Source organism: Odocoileus virginianus, unplaced genomic scaffold, assembly GCF_023699985.2.
Source record: "Odocoileus virginianus isolate 20LAN1187 ecotype Illinois unplaced genomic scaffold, Ovbor_1.2 Unplaced_Contig_8, whole genome shotgun sequence".
In the NCBI taxonomy this organism is placed as follows: domain Eukaryota; kingdom Metazoa; phylum Chordata; class Mammalia; order Artiodactyla; family Cervidae; genus Odocoileus; species Odocoileus virginianus.
In genome coordinates this window covers 2,153,504-2,173,679 of record NW_027224325.1, presented here as the reverse complement: position 1 = coordinate 2,173,679, position 20,176 = coordinate 2,153,504, and the positions used below count along the sequence as shown (strand labels likewise).

The 20,176-nt window shown below is 35.1% G+C and overlaps 1 protein-coding gene across 13 annotated transcripts in view; it reads right to left on the bottom strand.

Moving 5' to 3' along the window:
• Positions 1-20,176, bottom strand: part of ST7L (suppression of tumorigenicity 7 like) — a 141,236-nt gene that overhangs the window by 76,530 nt on the left and 44,530 nt on the right. For all 13 annotated transcript variants that reach the window (XM_070463900.1, XM_070463897.1, XM_070463901.1 and 10 more), the window contains 2 exons: positions 3,763-3,913; positions 239-331 (listed from right to left, as the gene is read on the bottom strand). In XM_070463900.1, the coding sequence (XP_070320001.1) occupies positions 239-331; positions 3,763-3,913 (244 nt within the window). The remainder of the gene's footprint in view (positions 1-238; positions 332-3,762; positions 3,914-20,176) is intronic.

Genomic DNA, 20,176 nt, shown 5'->3' with positions numbered 1-20,176 from the left:
AAAAGAAAAACAAAAACTTTCATCTGTGTGTCCTTCATTGCACCAAGTACAAGGTTTTAACCACAAAAATATAAAAAATGAACTAAATAATGCAACTATATCTAAGAACTGGCTAAAACAGTATTTAAACAGCATCCTGAACTTCAACCAGAGGTACTTTTAAAATGGGAGAATAAATACTATGAAAAATAATCTCACAACTAATTTTAAGTTTAGAAAAATGTGAATATTTACTTACGAGGTAATAGCTCTCTATCAGCAGTCTCTGTGCAGCTGGGATAAGGATAAAATAGATGGCCTTTCTCTAATGGGTATGGAATCATTCTAAAAGCTGAGGGAAAAAAATATACATCTGTTGACATGCAATTCAATCTCACTTTCATCATCTACTACAATCAAAGCTATTTTGGAGATGTATTTTTATTAAAATGTCTCACAGCATTTAAAAAATTTATTTTAAAAAAATATTTGGTCAGTTGTGCCCGGTCTTAACTGCAGCATATGGGATCTTCAATCTTCAAGGCAGCATGGGGGACCTTTTTTTTTTTTTAGCGGCATGTGGAATCTAGTTCCTGGACTACAGGTGGAACCTGGGCCCCCCGCATTGGGAGCATGGAGTCTTAGACACTGGACCGCCAGGGAAGTCCCCCACACAGCATTTTGTTTTCTTTTTTAGAGACGCATTTTACATGAAAGAAACAAAATATGCAGAGGAACAAATAAGAAGAATAAAATTTATTTAGAGAATAGTGAATGTTCTAACTGAAATAAAACTAAAGGGAGTAGTGCAAGATAAGGCTGGCTGTGTCCTTCTTGCCTCAGTCTCCTCATTAAAAACATAAAATACTTAACTCTCCACATGAGAATTCCACTTCTTAGGGAAATCACACAACTGTTGTAGTTATAACTTCTGTCAACCTAAGAGTTTTCAATGGATCCTAACTTCATATTTGAGCTGTTACCAAAGTTTTCTGTAAGCAGAGCTTAATTTAGATCAGGGGTCACCAAAGTACCTAAATTAAGTATCTAATGGGGTCGGCTTTGGTCAGACCTGGACCACTATCTGTTTTTGTAAATAAAATTATATTAGAATATAGCCATGTCTTCTCATTTATATACTATATATTATAAAAGGCTGCTTTCATGCTGTAAGAGTTGGGTAATTGTGACAAAGACTATGGCCCACAATGACTAAATACTTACCAACTGGTCCTTTACAGAAAAAGTTTATGCATCCCTTATCTAGATTATCATCCATCCCTACAGACTTCTTAAAGAAGAAATCTTTATTGATCTATTCAACTATCAAAATTATAAGGTTTTTGTTTTTCCTTTAGTGCTTGGATCTAGGAACTTTTGTCAAAATACAGATTTTTGTTTTGCTGCAATAAAATACGGCAACTTTTCCAAAGTCACAGAGCAAATTAAATCAGTGACACTAGGAAATCATTCATTAAGATGATTATTCATGAAACATAGAATCAATCATCTACTTATGGAGAACTTCCTATGTGCCAAGTAGGCTAGGCATTGACGACACATACAAAGTGAATAAGATAGACTATGTAGTTTTGAGAAGCTTGCAAACTATTGGAGAAAAAAAACAAAAGAAAATCTAAGTATCCCAAAACATTGAACTCCTCAGTTTTAGTAGTTCCGCTTTCACTAATCTGTATATTGTCAGTATCAAGCACAGTGCCTAATGCTCAGCAAAACTTTATACAGAGGTTCCCAAATTTTCTTGATTCAAGGACACATGGTGCCCTTCATGTCTCAGTAATTTGCTATGATGCCCCAACGCTTTAAGAAGTATTTAACAATTCCACTTATTAAGTAGTGGTTCTGATCAATTTCAAAAGTTTTTGTTCTAACAGCTTAGCAGCAAGTTGAAAAAAATACACATAAATTAAAGGAAAAAAGTTATTTCATTTTTAAATAACCATCATTTCTCCCTAATGGGATATATGATCCTGTTGGACAGCACACAATTTCTCAAACCTCAGAATCACTTTGAATAATACCATCCTCATTTCCTGTTCTACACTGAGTTTTGTGTGATACTTCCTTTAATCATACAACTAACAAGAATCCAGCTTTGCAAAGCTGTGACAACACTGAAAGAAAACAGAGAATACTGTTGAAATCTTTAACTATCTAGAGCTACAGTTTGAATGGTGTATTGCTGCATTTCTATGAAAAATTTAAAATCTCATGGCACTGTTGTGAATTTACCAAAATATCCAAAAGTACCTCAGTGCAACGTTTGAGAACTGAGGAGGTTAACAAGTTTTAGTTGTTATTTAGAATGTGCACTGAATTTATTTTTAAATTTTCATCTATAGCTAATTTTAAGAAGTTACAAATGAGAGATCCGGTAGTTAGTGGAAAATAATTCAATTTTCCAAAGAAATATACAAATGGCCAATTAACACATAAAATATGTTCAAAATTATTAATTATTAGGGAAATGCAAATCAAAATGAGGTACTATTTCATACCCATTAGGGTGCTATTACCAAAAACCAGAAAATAACAAGTACTGGCAAGGATATAAAGAAAGTGAAACCCCTGTGCATTGCAAGTGGAATGTAAAATGGTTCAGCTGCTATAGAAAATAGTACAGTTGTTCCTCAAACAATTAAACACAAAATTATATGATCTAGCAATTCCACTTCTAGGAGTACACTGAAAAGAACTGAAAGCAAGAACTTAAACAGGTATTTATGCACCGATGTTCACAGCAGCATTATCCACAATAGCCAAAAGGTGGAAACAGCCCAAATGTCCACTGATGGATGAATGGATAAACAAAACTTTGTATATACTTATAATGGAATATTATTCATCCTTAAAAAGAAAAGAACTCTTACACATACTTCAACAATATGGTAAATGAAATAAGCCACATATAAAAGCACAAATGTATGATTTCACTTATATGAGACACCTAGAGTAGTCAAACTCATAGAGACAAAAAATAGAATGGTTACCAGGGGGCTGGGAAGGAGGAAAGAATGAGGAGTTATATTTCAATTGGTACAGAATTTCAGTTTGGGGTGATGAAAACACTCAGGATGGATGATGGTGATGGTTGCACAACAATGTATATGTATTTCACAGAACTGAGCATTTTAAAACATTTAAAATGCTTTTATGTTATATACATTTTACCACAATTAAAAAATCTGGGGGGGATTTCCCTGCTGGTTCAGTAGCTAAGACTCCAGCTCTCAATGCAGGGGGCATGGGTTCAATCCCTGGTCAGGGAACTAGATCCTACATGCCACAACTAAGACCTGGCACAGTCATCATATACATTTAAAAAAAATAAATATTAAAAAAAAATTTTTTTAAAGAACTAAGTTGATTTCAGTAATGAAAAAAAGTTTCATACTGTACACATCTCAAAACAAAACCAAAAGAAGTCCAATTTAAAAAATATTAGAATAGCAAGCCACATTAAAAAATAAATGAAGGGATATAAATTTTCATTTTCTTTCCTTATAAATATTTAACTCACATGAACATACAGCAGAATACCCAAACAGTTTTTCATTCTGCTTTTCCTAAATGTGGTTTTAATATAAGCACATTACACATTTCTTCTACCAATAAACCAATAAACACCATGGAGTTCACTTTCAAACCAATCTGAACAATAAATCCTTAAGGAAACCCAGATAATCTCATTAAAAAAAGACTGCCTGTGAATGCAATGAATAGTCAGGAAGACTAGCACTGCATCTGGAAGAGAGCACTCACTGCCTTCCCACGTGCACTGCAGCAGGTTAAGAGCGCCTTCTATCCTCTTCCAGTGTTGAAGGTGAAAGAACGCGTAGGCAACTGCTTCACTGTCACCCCGCTTCAGAATGTGTTCTGGAGGTAAAATGAGGCTTTTCATCTCTAATAAATACTAGAGAAATAACATACACACATAGACACACCACACACACACAAAAAGAAAATTATGTTAAATTCAAACATCCACAAAAGTGTAGATTCAAATTTAATAAAGTTAACTAGATTTAAAAAACAAACATTAAGCTAGTTGAAATGACAAGAAGGTCTTACTGATAATGTGTATAAAATGCTTGTATATATGCAAATCCCAAAGATCAGAATATGCCTAAAGGTAAAAATAAGGTAATAAATGACTTATGTGCAACTTTAAATACAAAATGGAAACTAAGCTGAAGAAATAATGTGTGAGAAAATTATTTATTTTTCCAAAAAAGAATAAATGTAAAAAATTATAAAACACAATTTTGGAACAACATGTTGTGGCAACATTTTTTTCTTTGTTTCTCTTTTACTGTATGTGTGTGTGTTAGTCACTCAGTTGTGTCCAACTCTTTGTAACCCCATGGACTATGGCCTGCCAAGCTCCTCTGTCCATGGAATTCTCCAGGCAAGAATACTGGAGTGGGTTGTCCTTTTACAGTGAAGGAATTCAATTGTTAAGAAGTTCAATTCTTAAACACACGGCAAAGCACTATGCTTGTTAGGGAATGCCAAGACACTATTCTCTGGAGCTTCCTAATGTATTGAGAAACACAGATTTTTTTTTGGTGGGGGGGGGGGCGGGGGGCGTGCTATGCAGCTTCTGGGATCTTTGTTCCCCAACCTGGGATCAAATCTGGCCCCTTGGCAGTTGAAAGCACAGATTCCCAACCAATGGATCACCAGGGAATTCCCAAGAAAGACAGATTCCTTAAATTAATTATAATCAGACTATGTGCTTTACTATAGGTACAGATACATACAGGCATATGGATAGGAGGTATTATTTTTTAATTTAGCTTTTAATAACAGCTTTATTGAGATGTAATTTACTTACTTTACAGTTCACCCACTTAAAGTACACAATTCAATACTTTTTAGTACATTAACAGATATGTGCAACCATTACCACAATTTCAGAATATTATCATCACTTCAAAAGGAAACCCAAATGTATATTAGTGTAGCCACTACAGAAAACAGTAAGAGATTCCTCAAGAAACTAAAAATAGAGTTACTATATGATCTGGCAATCCTGCTCCTGGGCATATATCTGGAGTAAACTATAATTTGAAAAGATTCACAGACCTCAATGTTCATTGTGGCAATATGTACAATAGCCAATCTAAATGTCCACTGACAGATGAATGGATAAAGATGTTGTGTATATATATAAAATATATATATGTATATATATATTATATATATATATGTATATATATATAATATATATATATATATAATGGAATACTACTCAGCCATAAGAAAGAATGAAATAATGTAGCAACATGGATGGACCTAGAGATGATCATACTTAGTGAACTAAGTCAGAAAGACAAATATCATATGATATCACTTGTATGTGGAGTCTAAAATATGACACAAATGAACTTTTATGAAACAGAAACAGACTCACAGACACAGAGAACAGACTTATGGAAGCCAGGGGAAGGGAGGTGGGAGAGGGATGAATTGAGAGTTTGAGATCAGCAGATGCAAAAGATTATAGAGAGAATGGACAAACAACAGAGTTCCATTTAGCACAGGTAAATATATTTAATATCCTGTGATAAATCATAATGGAAAAGAATATGAAGAAGAATGTATATATACGTATAATGAAATCACTTTGCTCTACAGTAGAAATTAACGCAACAATGTAAATTAACTATACTTCAATAAATTTAAAAAAAAAGAAACACCATACTCTTTAGTTATCACCCTCTCCATTCCCAATCTCCCTCAGCTCTAAGCAACCACTAATATACTTTCTGTCTCTATAGATTTGCCCATTCCAGATATTTGATACAAACAGAATCATTTAATATATGGTCTTTTGTGACTGGTTTAATTCACTTGGCATATATCCATGTTGTAGCATGTATCAGGACACCATTCTTTTTGTGGAACAATATTATACAAAATAATATTCCATTGTATAATATAAATAATATTATAAATATAAATAATAGTATAAATAATATTCCATTATATGGATAGACCACATTTATTTGTCCATTCATCATTTGATGGATATTTGGTCTTCACCTTCTGGCTATTGTGAATAGTACTACAATAAACATTGATGCTGTCAAAGTGCTACACTCAGTATGTCAGCAAATTCAGAAAACTCAGCAGTGGCCACAGGACTGGAAAAGGTCACTTTTCATTCCAATCCCAAAGAAAGGCAATGCCAAAGAATGCTCAAACTACCACACAGTTGAATTCCTCTCACACGCTAGTAAAGTAATGCTCAAAATGCTCCAAGCCAGGCTTCAGTGATACGTGAACCATGAACTTCCAGATGTTCAAGCTGGTTTTAGAAAAGGCAGAGGAACCAGAGATCAAATTGCCAACATCCGCTGGATATCGAAAAAGCAAGAGTTCCAGAAAAACATCTGAAACATTATTGACTATGCCAAAGCCTTTGACTGTGTGGATCACAATAAACTGTGGAAAATTCTGAAAGAGATGGGGATACCAGACCACCTGACCTGCCTCTTGAGAAACCTGTATGCAGGTCAGGAAGCAACAGTTAGAACTGGACATGGAACAACACACTGGTTCCAAATAGGAAAAGTAGTATGTTAAGGCTGTATATTGTGACTGTAGTTATTTAACTTATATGCAGAGTACATCATGAGAAACACTGGGCTGGATGAAGCACAAGCTGGAATCAAGATTGCCAGGAGAAATATCAATAACCTCAGATATGCAGATGACACCACCCTTATGGCAGAAAGTGAAGAACTAAAGAGCCTCTTGATGAAAGTGAAAGAGGAGAGTGAAAAAGTTGGCTTAAAGTTCAACATTCAGAAAACTAAGATCATGGCATCCAGTCCCATCACTTCATGGCAAATAGATGGGGAAACAATGGAAACAGTGGCTGACTTTATTTTTTTGGTCTCCAAAATCACTGCAGATGGTGACTGCAGCCATGAAATTAAAAGACGCTTACTTCTTGGAAGGAAAGTTATGACCAACCTAGACAGCATATTAAAATGCAGAGACATTACTTTGTCAACAAAGGTCCATCTAGTCAAGGCTATGGTTTTTCCAGTAGTTACGTATGGATGTGAGAGTTGGACTAAAGAAAGCTGAGTGCCAAAGAATTGATGCCTTTGAACTGTGGTGTTGGAGAAGACTCTTGAGAGTCCCTTGGACTGCAAGGAGATCCAACCAGTCCATCCTAAAGGAAATCAGTCCTGAATATTCATTGGAAGGACTGATGTTGAAGCTAAAACTCCAATACTTTGGCCACCTGATGCAAAGAGCTGACTCATTTGAAAAGACTCTGATGCTGGGAAAGATTGACGGCAGGAGGACAAGGGGGCGAGAGAGGACAAGATGGTTGGATGGCATCACCAACTCTATGGACATGAGTTTGGGTAAACTCCGGGAGCTGGTGATGGACAGGGAGGCCTGGAGTGCTGCGGTTCATGGGGTCACAAAGAGTGGGACATGACTGAGTGACTGAACTGAACTGAACCATTGTGTATGGATTTTTATGTGAGCAAAGGTTTTCATTTCTCTTGGGTTACTAGGAGTGGAATTGCTATGTCATATGGTAATTCTATGTTTAAGAGGCAATAATTATGTTTTAAACCACTGATGGGCTTCCCTGGTGGCTCAGCTGGTAAAGAATCCGCCTGCAATGTGGGAGACCTGGGTTTGATCCCTGGGTTGGGAAGATCCCCTGGAGAAGGGAAAGGCTACCCACTCCAGTATTCTGGCCTGGAGAATTCCATAGACTGTATAGTCCATGGGGTTGCAAAGAGTTGGACACAACTGAGCAACTTTCACTTTCGCTTTGAGGAAGTGGCAGAAAGTGATGGAAAGGTGGAAAGTGGATAGCATATTGAGAGGTGTGGTGGGGAGAATAGGAAGACATATTCATTGTATAGGGCCAACTTGAATTCTTGAGACTAAAGAGCATAGTACAAGATGCATTCAAGTAAGTGAGCATGACTGTTAAAGTTGCTGCTGCTGCTAAGTCACTTCAGTTGTGTCAGACTCTGTGCGACCTCATAGACGGCAGCCCACCAGGCTCCCCCGTCTCTGGGATTCTCCAGGCAAGAACACTGGAGTGGGTTGCCATTTCCTTCTCCCTGTTAAAGTTATAACCTATCAATTCTTATTCACATATGAAATGAAATTCTATCTTAAACTCTTGAAGAAATGCTTCCCTTAATATTATAATCCATATCAAAAGCAGCATAATCACAGTTATTGCACTATTCAAATATACTAATTAGATGAAGAAAGATGCACAATTAACTACTTGTGGTGGGGTCTTCCCAGGTGGCGCTAGTGCGGGTTCAATCCCTGGGTCGGGAAGACCCCCTGGAGAAGGGCATGGCAACCCACTCCAGTATTCTTGCCTGGATAATCCCATGGACAAAGGGGCCTAGAGGGCTACAGCCCATAGGATCGCAAAGAATTGGACATGACTGAAACAACCTAGCACGCATGCACAGTGGTGGGTTAGTTGCTAAGTCGTGTCCAATTCTTGCAACCCCATGGACTTTAGCCCTCCAGGCTCCTCTGTTCATGGGATTTTCCGAGAAAGAATACTGGAGTGGGTTGTCATTTCCTTCTCCAGTGGATATTACCATCCAAGGGATCAAACCCCACTCTCCTGCACTGAAGGCAGATTCTTTACTGACTGAGCTACCAGGGAAGCCAACTTGTACACCACCTTTATTATTAGTCAACTTAAAATCTTTTAAAAATAGCTAGCTTCTTCTTCCAAAGACTGAGACCAGAGTACACCTCCCGTACTAGAATAAGTTTGAAATCACCTTTTTGGGTCTCAATAATTTGATACCGAATTATGTGTCATACGGTGCAAACCACATTAATGTCTATTATAAAATATAAAAAGAGAGACATTCCAAAGGTGTCTTAAAAGATATATCCTTACATTTCAATAATGAGATAAACAGCATAAATTCAACAGTTGAATTTGTGAAATACTTTGTAAAACTACTAGAAACAGGAAGAATTATAAAACTAAAAATGTGTAGTGCTTTCAAATTTATAGACTTAGATTATTAATCTATACATATGGACTCATGGCATTAATACATATAAAGTAATTTTTCTTTTTTGTTTATGCAATGTGCCTTTCCAACACTTACTGGGCTTAGTGCTCATTTTTAATTACTCTTTATTCCTATAACTCAATAAAGCTGAAATTAAAAAGCAAAAAAGATAAAAGAATAATTACTCTTAGTCTTGATGTCTCTGGCTCTCTCCTCAAAGTGTAAGAATGCAGTCTGCTCATCAATTTATTTTAGCAAATGTCACAAGCTATGAGATTATTTACTAATCCAGTTTGGGGACTTAACATTTCCCATTCAGTTTCTTAAAGGAATGCAGCAGAGGTTGTGTCCTGGTCAAGCAAAGCCCATTTGCTGCCTGGCTGGGTTCTCTACCCTTAGTGCCTTGGACCTATATTCAGGAGGGTAATATTCTTTCTAATCCTCTTTAATCCTTGCCCATTTTTTTTAAAACACAGTAAAAGATCACTCACACCAGGCGGCTGTGGGAAAATGGACTCAAATACCTGACCTCTGACATGACTCCTTATGCTCTTTGCAAGTGCACTAAGAGCTTCTTCGGTAGGAAGCAAAGAAAATGAGGCAATCATAGTGGAATCTCCATCATAAAAAGAATATCTTATTTTCACAGAGGTTCAATACTTAAACCAAGTCCTTTCTATTAGAATTTTGCTTTATTTTACAGATAAAAACATTTCTAATTATTTTCAATCAGTTTTAGAATTCTGAAGCTTTAGAGTAATGCCTATCTTTGTTAAGCCACTCAGCAATTATATTAACAATTATTCAGTAAAACTTATAAAAAGTTTCAATTTAATATACATAAAAATACTTTTAGCAATTATTAATATATATCTATACTTCACACTGAGCAATATCCTAAGTGACAATTCAGATAGTAATCAAATAGATATGATACCTTTATTAGAAAATGATACTTTAGGATTTTGTATTAAAAATCTTTATTATTTAATCACGAAAAAATTGTTTCCTTATGTTACCTTATTTTTTACTATCACATCTTACCTACCAGCAAATGTCCTTTACAATTTGACTTTAAAGCAAAGCAATTCTTACTTTTTAATTTCCAATAGGACATTGAAATAAAATTTCACCCTCAAAATATAAAGAAAAACTTTCAGCTTAAAGGAAATATACTTAAAATAGCCAATTATTTTTTTAAAAAGCCAATTATAGGATTATTACTTATTTTATATCCTCCACAAAGTGCTACTCAGGAATTTTTGCTACCCAGAAAAAGCTGTAAGTTATTACACAATAGAATCATATCCTTTATATTCTACTTCAGCATCTAGCATACTACACTATCCACCCAAGGCAGACCCTAAAACAATTATTAACTGACTGGATCTGATATATATAAATATATATAAATATATATATATAAAAATATAGCAAAAATGTCTTCAAACTCATACCTGTATTTCAGTTTTTACTTAAAGATATTTTCTAACTCTCTGGGCAAACTTAAAACAAAGTGAAAATAAATTCAAGACTATTTGTGTTTGAAGAATGAAGAATATGAAAGGTTAAAAACTGAGGGGTAATTTGTTTTTTTTTTTTTTTTTTTTTGCTTATGAAAGGACATATTTACAGTACAAAAATGCAAACACTCCAGAGTCACATGGAAAAGAATATATTACAAGATTGGTGATTAAAGAAAACAAAGATAATAATCTGATTTATATTTGTCTGGATTTCTTTAAGCATAACATAAAACATTACTTTTCTTAAATATAGTATCAAATTGTTATGCAACTCACTTTCTACTTCACAATATATCTTGTGTATCTTTTTCTGTATATAGCTCTAACTCATTATTTTAAAATATAGTACAATATTTCATTAAAAGTTGAGTTCTTTTATAAGAAATAAGGTCATGCTGAAATTGTACCTCTGTCATTAAAAGGCCAAAAGTGACATAATGTAGCAAAATTCACAAAATATTAAATGGCTTAAAAATATGATGGGATCTAAAATTTTATATTCTTTACCTCAGCTATAGGTCTTTATAGTAGTACAAATCTAAATTACAAACATATCTATTCACCAAACATTTACTGAATGCCCATTATGTGCTAAGTAGAATATCAGACATAAAATGATGCTAAGACAAAAGTCCTGCTTTTTTTAAAAGCTCACAAATAACTAAGGGAGAGATATATAAACAAACCAAATATATATATATATTTAATCATATATATATATATGATTAAGGCACTAAACAAATAGAAGAAAGAACATTAACTCTGCTTGGAAAAAGTGGAAAAGACATCTCTACAAAGGAGGCATCAGATGAGCAGGATCTCAAAGAATGACACTTGCCAAGCAGAGAAGAGACTGAGCATATATATAATGGTAGGGAGTCATAATGAGACCTAACTAATTCAGGGAATAGCAGTGCTAGAAGTAAGCAACAAAGCAGAAGTGGCAAGGAGCAAGATTGGAGACAGGTACTGGGCCCAGACTATGAAGGGCTTCTATACACCCAATACTAAGGGGTTGGTCCTTATCCTATAGGCAAAACAGAACAAACAGAGCTCTTTGGCAGAGTAAGATTTGCTATTTAGATTGATAACTCTGGCAATAGCCAGAGTAGAGAGCAATGGATGGTATGGAGACCACTGAGGAATCTTGTTTAAATAGTCCAAGCAAAATTAGGGGATATGCAGACAGATGATTCATTTTGCTGTACAGTGAAAACTAACACAACATTGTAAAGCAACTATACTCCAATAAAAATTAATTTAAAAAATGCAGAGAATGTCTGGCAACAAATACACCAGACAGAAACAGTGGTTACGTGAGAGAAGTAGAACTGAGAGAGGAAAAACAGGGGATTATGTTACTTTATAACTTCTAAAGAGTGTGAATTTTTTTTTAAAAAATTCATTACTTTGATGAACAAGCAGTGAAGGTGCACAATAAGCAGTGACAGTAGGGATGGAGTATATGGTTAGATCTGAAAGACATTTCAAAGGATATGAGTCGGTAATTTGGAAAGGACAGCGTAAAGGTTTATTAGAGAAGAGAATAATAAAGTCATAAATCAAAATATAGAAATAGAAAGGAGAGGCAAGTTGGAGAAGAAACTAAAAATTTTTTTTAAAAAATCTACTTTGAGACACATTGAAATGTCTGAGGTACCTATCCAGGTAAAAATTTCCACAACTAGATAGAAATGCAAGTCTCTTAGACAAGGAAGAAGGCCAGAGTTAAAAGAAATATATTTGGAAATTACCAGCAAATAAAATACAGTCAAAGACATAAACCAGAGCTAACACCTAGTATGTGTTACAGGGCTTTCCAGATTACCTTCAAATCACCTTCTCAATATATAGGGAATAAATCAGAAATTGCTGGGGCCAATTTTAACTAGTACTCAACTATGGACAATATACTCAAATAATCACTCAAGTCTCTTGCTTTTCACTAAAAATAATAAAAATTAAAGCTACTTTGAGAGCTATAGTTAAAAAGACATAATGATGTATGGTCGGATGGTTTCTTTCATAACTCTATACCTATGCTTACACTCAAATTCACTTTAATTTTGAATTGCTTTGATCTTTATAATTTATCTCTAGATTACTTTGTTTCTATTACTCTGCAAATCTTACAACAGCTTTTGACCAAAAGCAATATAATTCTGACCTGAAGTAATGATAATGCTTTATAATCTTCCTCTTAAAAGCAGAGGTTAAAGAAAAATCTCTCTGAAGGCATCTGAAGTTAAGGTACTTTGCTCTTGATCAGTCATGCACATCAAGAACCAATTTATCTCTGCAATTAGTTTTCTCAGTGCACATTCTATGAGATTGGACAGGCAGGCTGAATGCAAAGATTCCACACAGAGATGTATTATAGGAGAGACTAAAGAAAGTTCCAAGATAGAAAGTAAAAACAACTGCTATCTGGATAAACTGAAAAAAACATGATACTACCTAACAGCCTCAGGAGAAAAGTGAAAGTGATCTTACATTAAAAAGAGAAGGATTGGGGGCTAAACAGCGCATCATCCTATGGAGCAACACCTCAAGAAATAAGCATTTGATATCTCAATCCTGCCAGCCTGTCCACAGTACAATATAATGGAAAGCAAAAGGTTCACTGTGCTCTAGGAATGGGTCACAGACTTTAATACCACTTCCTTTTTCTCTCTGTACTCCTGCTATGCCACTCAGAATCTCAATCAAGTGCCCCTTCCCCTCCTCTTTTACACATGCTGCTATAATATAGGTAGTATGGCCAAAGAAATGTAAGCCTGCTGCTAAAGACCCAGTAGCTTCTCTGATGGATGGGACTCATCCTACAAGCTTCAATTTCTGACCAACCAGAATGGGTTTTACCTTTTACGTATTAATTTATTTTTAAAATTCCCCTTATACTTATAAAGGCCACCTGGCATGGTCTACTTTCTTAGCAGCACAATGCCAAAACTAGTTTTAATATAAAGTAAGAAATAATAACTTTTAAAAGCTACAGATTACATATTCTTAAATATGTACTCAATGTGTAGAGATTTACTAAACAAGTTTTTGTCATTGTTTTGTTTTTAAATGTTCTATTATCACTCTTCTCTCAAGGGCTTCTTTTATAAGATAAAATAAATTGTCCTCAGGGTATTAAGTAATTCAAATTAGTTAATTCCTGTCTCACCCAACTATCTTCACCTTCACATCTTCTCAACAAAGGAATCCCCAAATCTCATGCATTCTAAAGTACTAAAATAATATTTACACGGAAAGAGGACAAACTGGAACAGCTTAAACAGGAAGAGAAAATGGTAACAGAGCATAATAAAGCAATGATAGCTGTAATAATCAATACTGTTACCTGATATTCAGACATTGTTAGTAGCAGTAGTGTCAGTCACTCAGTCGTGTCCGACTCTTTGCAACCCCGACTCTTGGCAACCCCACAGACTATACAGCTATACAGCTCACCAGGCTCCTCGGTCCATGGGAGTCTCCAGGCAAGAAAACTGGAGTGGGTTGCCCTTTCCTTCTCCAGAGCATCTCCCCAACCCAGGGATCAAACTTTAAGAACTTCACAAATATCATCTCATTTTATTAGGAGGCATGACAGTGTTTTCCACGTTGAATCATATCTTTTTTTTTTTCTTTATTGAGGTATAATTTAAAAACAGTAAAATGCACAGGCTTGAAGTATGTAATTCAATGACTTTTAAAAAACACAGACAAACAACACCATCACCCCAGAAAGTTTCCTTTCCAGTTAATACCTCTACCCTGACCACCTGAGGTAAGCTACTGTCCTAATTTCTACCACAATAGATCACTTTTATCTTTTCTTGAGTAGCACATAAATGGAATCATTCAGTATATACTCCTTTGCACAATAATGTATTTTTAAGATTCATCCATATTTTGCTGTATCAGTTGTTCTTTTCTTTTTATTGCTAAATAAATTTTCATTCTCTTGGATACATACCTTGGTGTAGAACTTCTGGGTGACAGGATGAGATATATGTCTAATTTTATAAGAAATTGCCAAAGTGGTTATATCATTTTATACACTAAGGCAGTAATGTATTAGAGTTCTAAATATTCCACACTCTTACCAATATTTTATAGTATTTTTAATTACAGCCATTCTTACAGGCATAATACCTTATTGTAATTTTATAATGCATTTCCCTGATAACCAAAGATGGTGAGCACCTCTTTACGTGTTTATTGGACATTCTAATATCTTCTTTGCTGAAGTATTTGTTTAAGGCTTTTGATTAAAGTTGTCATTTTATATTTATATATTCTGAATATGAGTCCTTTGGCAAACAAGCAAACTGGAGATACTATTTTCCTGTTTGCAGTTTGCATTTTCATTTAAAAAGAATGATGGTGAAGATTTTATTTATTTATTTTGGCCACACTGCACAACTTATGGGATCTTAGTTCTCTGACCAGGGATAGAACTTGAACACTCAGCAGTGAAAGCACATAGTTCTAACCACTTGATCACTGGGGAATTCCCTGCCTTTTCATTTTTAACACTGTCATCAGTGAGAAGAATTTTAAAGTTTTGAAAAGGCCAATATAGAATTTTTTTTCCTCTTACAGTTAAGTGCCTATACTGTCCTAGGAAATTTTTGTGTACCTGAAAATTTCAAAGATATTCTTAGAATTTTTTTCTAAATGTATAGTTTTAGCTTTTACACTTAGGTAAATGATCCATCTCAAATTAATGGTTATGCATGCAATGAGAATATTTCATGATTTTTTCCCCATTCAGACATTCAGATGTTCCATCACCATTTGTTGAAAAGCGTTTCCTTTCCCCACCCAATTGCACTGGTGCTTTTCTCAAAAATGAAATCACAAAATACATATAGATATATTTCTGGACTTTTTAAGGCAACTATTTCAAATTTAAATCTAAACATAATAAAATTTAGAAGAATTTTGTGGTAGTATGCTAATAAAAACTCAGTGAAATATTACAGCCAACTATTGCTACATCCTAAATTAGCCAATACTATTCTAACTGATGTGTAAAGTGTCTTACTAAAAACAATTACATCTACAGTAAATCACTGATATTTAGGGATTTAATATTTATGGTTTCAATCATCTGTGGAATCTCTAAACAGCCATGATGTATAAAGCCATAATTTTGTTAAGGCACAATCTGAATCATGTGCTCTGAGGCTTGTTTACATGTAAGTAATTTACCAAAGGGATAACCCTAGCTGACTCTGCAGTATCCACATCTCAGTAAGGTTCATGACCAATCTCATGATTTCATTTCATGGGTAAAATTATGTTACACTGGTATTTCTCAACTATGGAGATTCACAATGGTTTTAGATCATGTTAATCAAGAATGTCAATGGCAGAAAAATGTTAAAGAATACTTTTTATGAGTGAATTTAAAAATGTGCAAAGGACTTGAATATTTACCCAAAGAAGATACACAATCCCATTCTTGGGATCTGGAGAAAACCATAATTAGAAAAGATACATGCATCCCAATGTTCACTGCAGCACTAGTTACAATAGCTAAGACATGAAAGCAACCTAAATGTCCATTGACAGATGAATGGATAAAGAAGATGTGGTACACATACACAATGGAATATTCAGCCATAAAAAAGAATGAAATAATGCCATTTGCAGCAACATGGATGAACCTAGAGATTGTCATACTAAGTGAAGTAAGTCAGACAGAGAAAGACAAATATCATATGATATTACTTATATGTAAAATCTAAAAAGAAATGATACAGATGAACTTATTTATAAAACAGAAATAAGAATCACAGATGTGGAAATCAAACTGATTGCTACCGGGGGAAATAGGGAGGAGGGATAAATTCAGAGATTTGGATGAGACATATACACTACTATATACTATATATAAAATAAGTAACTAATAAGGACCTACTGTATAGCATGGGGTACTCTACCCAATGTTCTGTAATGGCTTGTATGGGAAAAGAATCTAAAGAAGAGTGGATATATGTGTAACTGATTCACTTTGCTGTACAGCTGAAATTAACACAACACTGTAAAACAGTTATATTCCAAGAAAGATTATTTGAAAAAATTTTCAAAAACAGCCAATAAGCACATTAAAAGATGTTCAACATCATTAGTCATTAAGGAAATGCAAATCAAAATCACAATGAGATGCCATTTCATACCTACTAGGACAACTATAGTTAAAAGACAGACAATAACTGTTGGCACAAATGTATAGAAATTATAAACCATTCTTAACCACTCTGCAGAATGAGAGAGCAGAGCATTTCATAGAAAAGGATTTTTAGACCTCTGCTTCCAGTAATGGAAGACTGGGTAACTCAAATCAAATCTCCCAGATAACTAGAAAAGCTGTTGATTTTAAAAAGTTGAATTAAATACATTAGAGAATTAACAAAGGGTAAACAATTATGACCCCACAGTCCAGCGAAGGCAGAAATCAGAGAAGTAAGCCACACCTGGGGCTTCTTTTACAAAATATAGGGACATTAGACAACTCTGGAAAAGATGCTGAGGAGGCTATTCAGCCTTTTTTTTTATCAGTTTCATAAGACTAAAGAACAAAATTCGCAGTTCAAGGCCTGTCAAGAGTGAGGGCCCTGGCAGAACCCTCAGGATTAGACTGGGCTCTGAAGGCTGCATCTTAGGAGTAAGAATGAACCAGAAATAAACTAAATATTTCATTACTGAAGTCAGTTTAGTCATCCAGGTAGACCATAAAATATCAATCCCTGAAAATGAATTAAGGTGATCATGACCTGCTAGTGATTCTTCCAGGCATCTAAGGGCAAAGAAAATTCTCTCTGAAGAAATATAGTATTACGAGGTTTTAAGCTATTTCTACAATTTTTCAAATAAAATAAGGCATAAGGGAAAAGACAATATGAATATGATGCAACAGAAAAAGGCAGACAATAAAAAGAGATACAGAAAAGTTCTCCATATCAGGATTATCAGAGAAAGAATTTAAGATAACTACTTTAAACTATTTTCAAAGAGATAGTAGATTACATTAAAAATTTTGGCAGAGAATTCAAAACTACAAATAATGTAAGAAATGTGAAAAATAAACAGAAATTCAAGAATCAAAAAATGTTTTAAAGAGGTGAAATCACACAGAGTACGTTTTCTGGCCAAAACACAATTATGCCAGAAAACATTCATAAGAAGATGATCTTCATATGTTTGGAAGTTAAATACATCTTTAAATGGAATAAATATACCTCTAATCAAAGAGGAAGTCATAGAGGAAATTAGAAAATACTTTGAACTAAATAATATAAAAAGTAATGCTATACAATGCAGTTAAAATTACATTAATATTAGAGGATAATAGACTTAACTGGATATACTAGAAGAAAGACAGACTAAAAATTAACGAGTTAAGTATCTTTAATAAGATACATGAAATAAAAAAAATAAAATGGGGCCAAACAAAGTTGAAATCTTTATGCCAGTAAATTTGAAAATTATGAAATAAATTCCTGGAAAAATATATCTTACCAAAAACTAACATAAGAAAAAATTAAAAATGTGAATAGCTATGGTATTCTTGCCTGGCAAATCCCATGGATGGAGGAGCCTGGTAGGCTGCAGTCCATGGGGTCACTAAGAGTCAGACACGACTGAGCGACTTCACTTTCACTTTTCACTTTCATGCATTGGAGAAGGAAATGGCACCCCACTCCAGTGTTCTTGCCTGGAGAATCCCAGGGATGGGGGAGCCTGGTGGGCTGCCGTCTATGGGGTCACACAGAGTCGGACACGACTGAGGTGACTTAGCAGCAGATGGAATGGTTAAGTAGTTGAATTTGTAATTAATAGGAAATTTGTAAAGGAAATCCTTCTAACAAAGAAAAATACAGAATCAGATGGCTTTATCAGCAAATTCTACCAATCACTGAAGGCAGAAATAATTCTAATTTTTACACAAATTATTCCTGAGAATGATAACAGTGACCACTCCTTAATTTGGGCTTCCCTGGTGGCTCAGAGGGTAAAGTGTCTGCCTGCAATGTGGGAGACCTGGGTTCGATCCCTGGGTCGGGAAGATCCCCTGGAGAAGGAAATGGCAACCCACTCCAGGATTCTTGCCTGGAAAATCCCATGGACAGAGAAGCCTGTAGGCTACAGTCCATTGGGGTCGCAAAGAGTCGGACACGACTGAGTGACTTCACTTTCTTCTTTCACTTTCACTCCTTAATTTGGTTTATAAAGCCATCAGTAAAGGAAAAGTATTGATCAAAAATAAAAGAAGGAAGTGAACATAATTAATGTCAGGATGGTGTCACCCTCATACACTATTAATGGGAATGTAAATTGGTACATTTTGATGCCTTTGAACTGAGGTGTTGGAGAAGACTCTTGAGAGTCCCTTAGACTGCAAGAAGATCAAACCAGTCAAACCTAAAGGAAATCAATCCTGAATACTGAGTACACTGGAAGGACTGATACTGAAGCTGAAGCTCCAATACTTTGGCCACCTGATGCGAAGAGCCGACTCACTGGAAAAGACTGATGCTGGGAGACAAGATTGAAGGCAGGAGGAGAAGGGGACAACAGAGGATGAGATGGTTGGATGGCATCACCGACTCAATGGACATGAGTTTGAGCAAGTTCCAGGAGATAGTGAAGGACAAGGAAGCCTAGCGTGCTGCAGTCCATGGGGTAACAAACAGTTGGACATGACTGAGCAACTGAACAACAAACTGGTACAGGCACTACGGAGAATAGTATGGAGGTTCCTTAAAAAACTAAAAATAGAGTTATCATATGACCCTGAAATCCACTCCTGGGTGTATATGTAGAAAAATATGATCTGAAAGGATACATATTTACCACATATATTCACCACCAATATTCACCACAGTACTGTTCACTATAGCCAAGACATGGAAGCAACTTAAATGTCCATTGACAGAGGAATGGATAAAAAAGATGTGGTACACATATACAATAGAATATTACTCAGCCATTAAAAAGAATGAAATAATGCCATTTGCAGCAACATGGATGGACCTAGAGATCATCATACTGAGTGAAGTAAGTCAGACAGAGGAGAAATATCATATGACATCCTTTATATGTGGAATCTAAAAGGAAATGATACAAATAAACTTACTTACAAAACAGAGAGATTCACAGACTTAAGAGAATGAACTTGTGGTTGTGGTGGGAGGAATGGAAGGAAGGGATAGTTAGGGTGTTTGGGATGGACATGTACACACTGCTATATTTGAAATGGATAACCAACAAGGACCTACTATATAGCACATGGAACTCTACTCAATGTTATGTGGCAGCCTAGATGAGAGTAAATAAAGACAGAGAGGGAGAATGGATATGTGTAGCTGAGTCCCCTTGCTGTTCACCTAAAACTATCACAACATTGTTGACTGGCTATACCTCAATACCTCACTTCATGGCAAATAGATGGGGAAACAGTGGAAACAGTGACAGACTTTATTTTGGGGGGCTCCAAAATCACTGCAGATGGTGATTGCAGCCATGAAATTAAAAGACACTTGCGTCCTTGGAAGAAAAGCTATGACCAACATAGACAGCATATTAAAAAGCAGAGACATTACT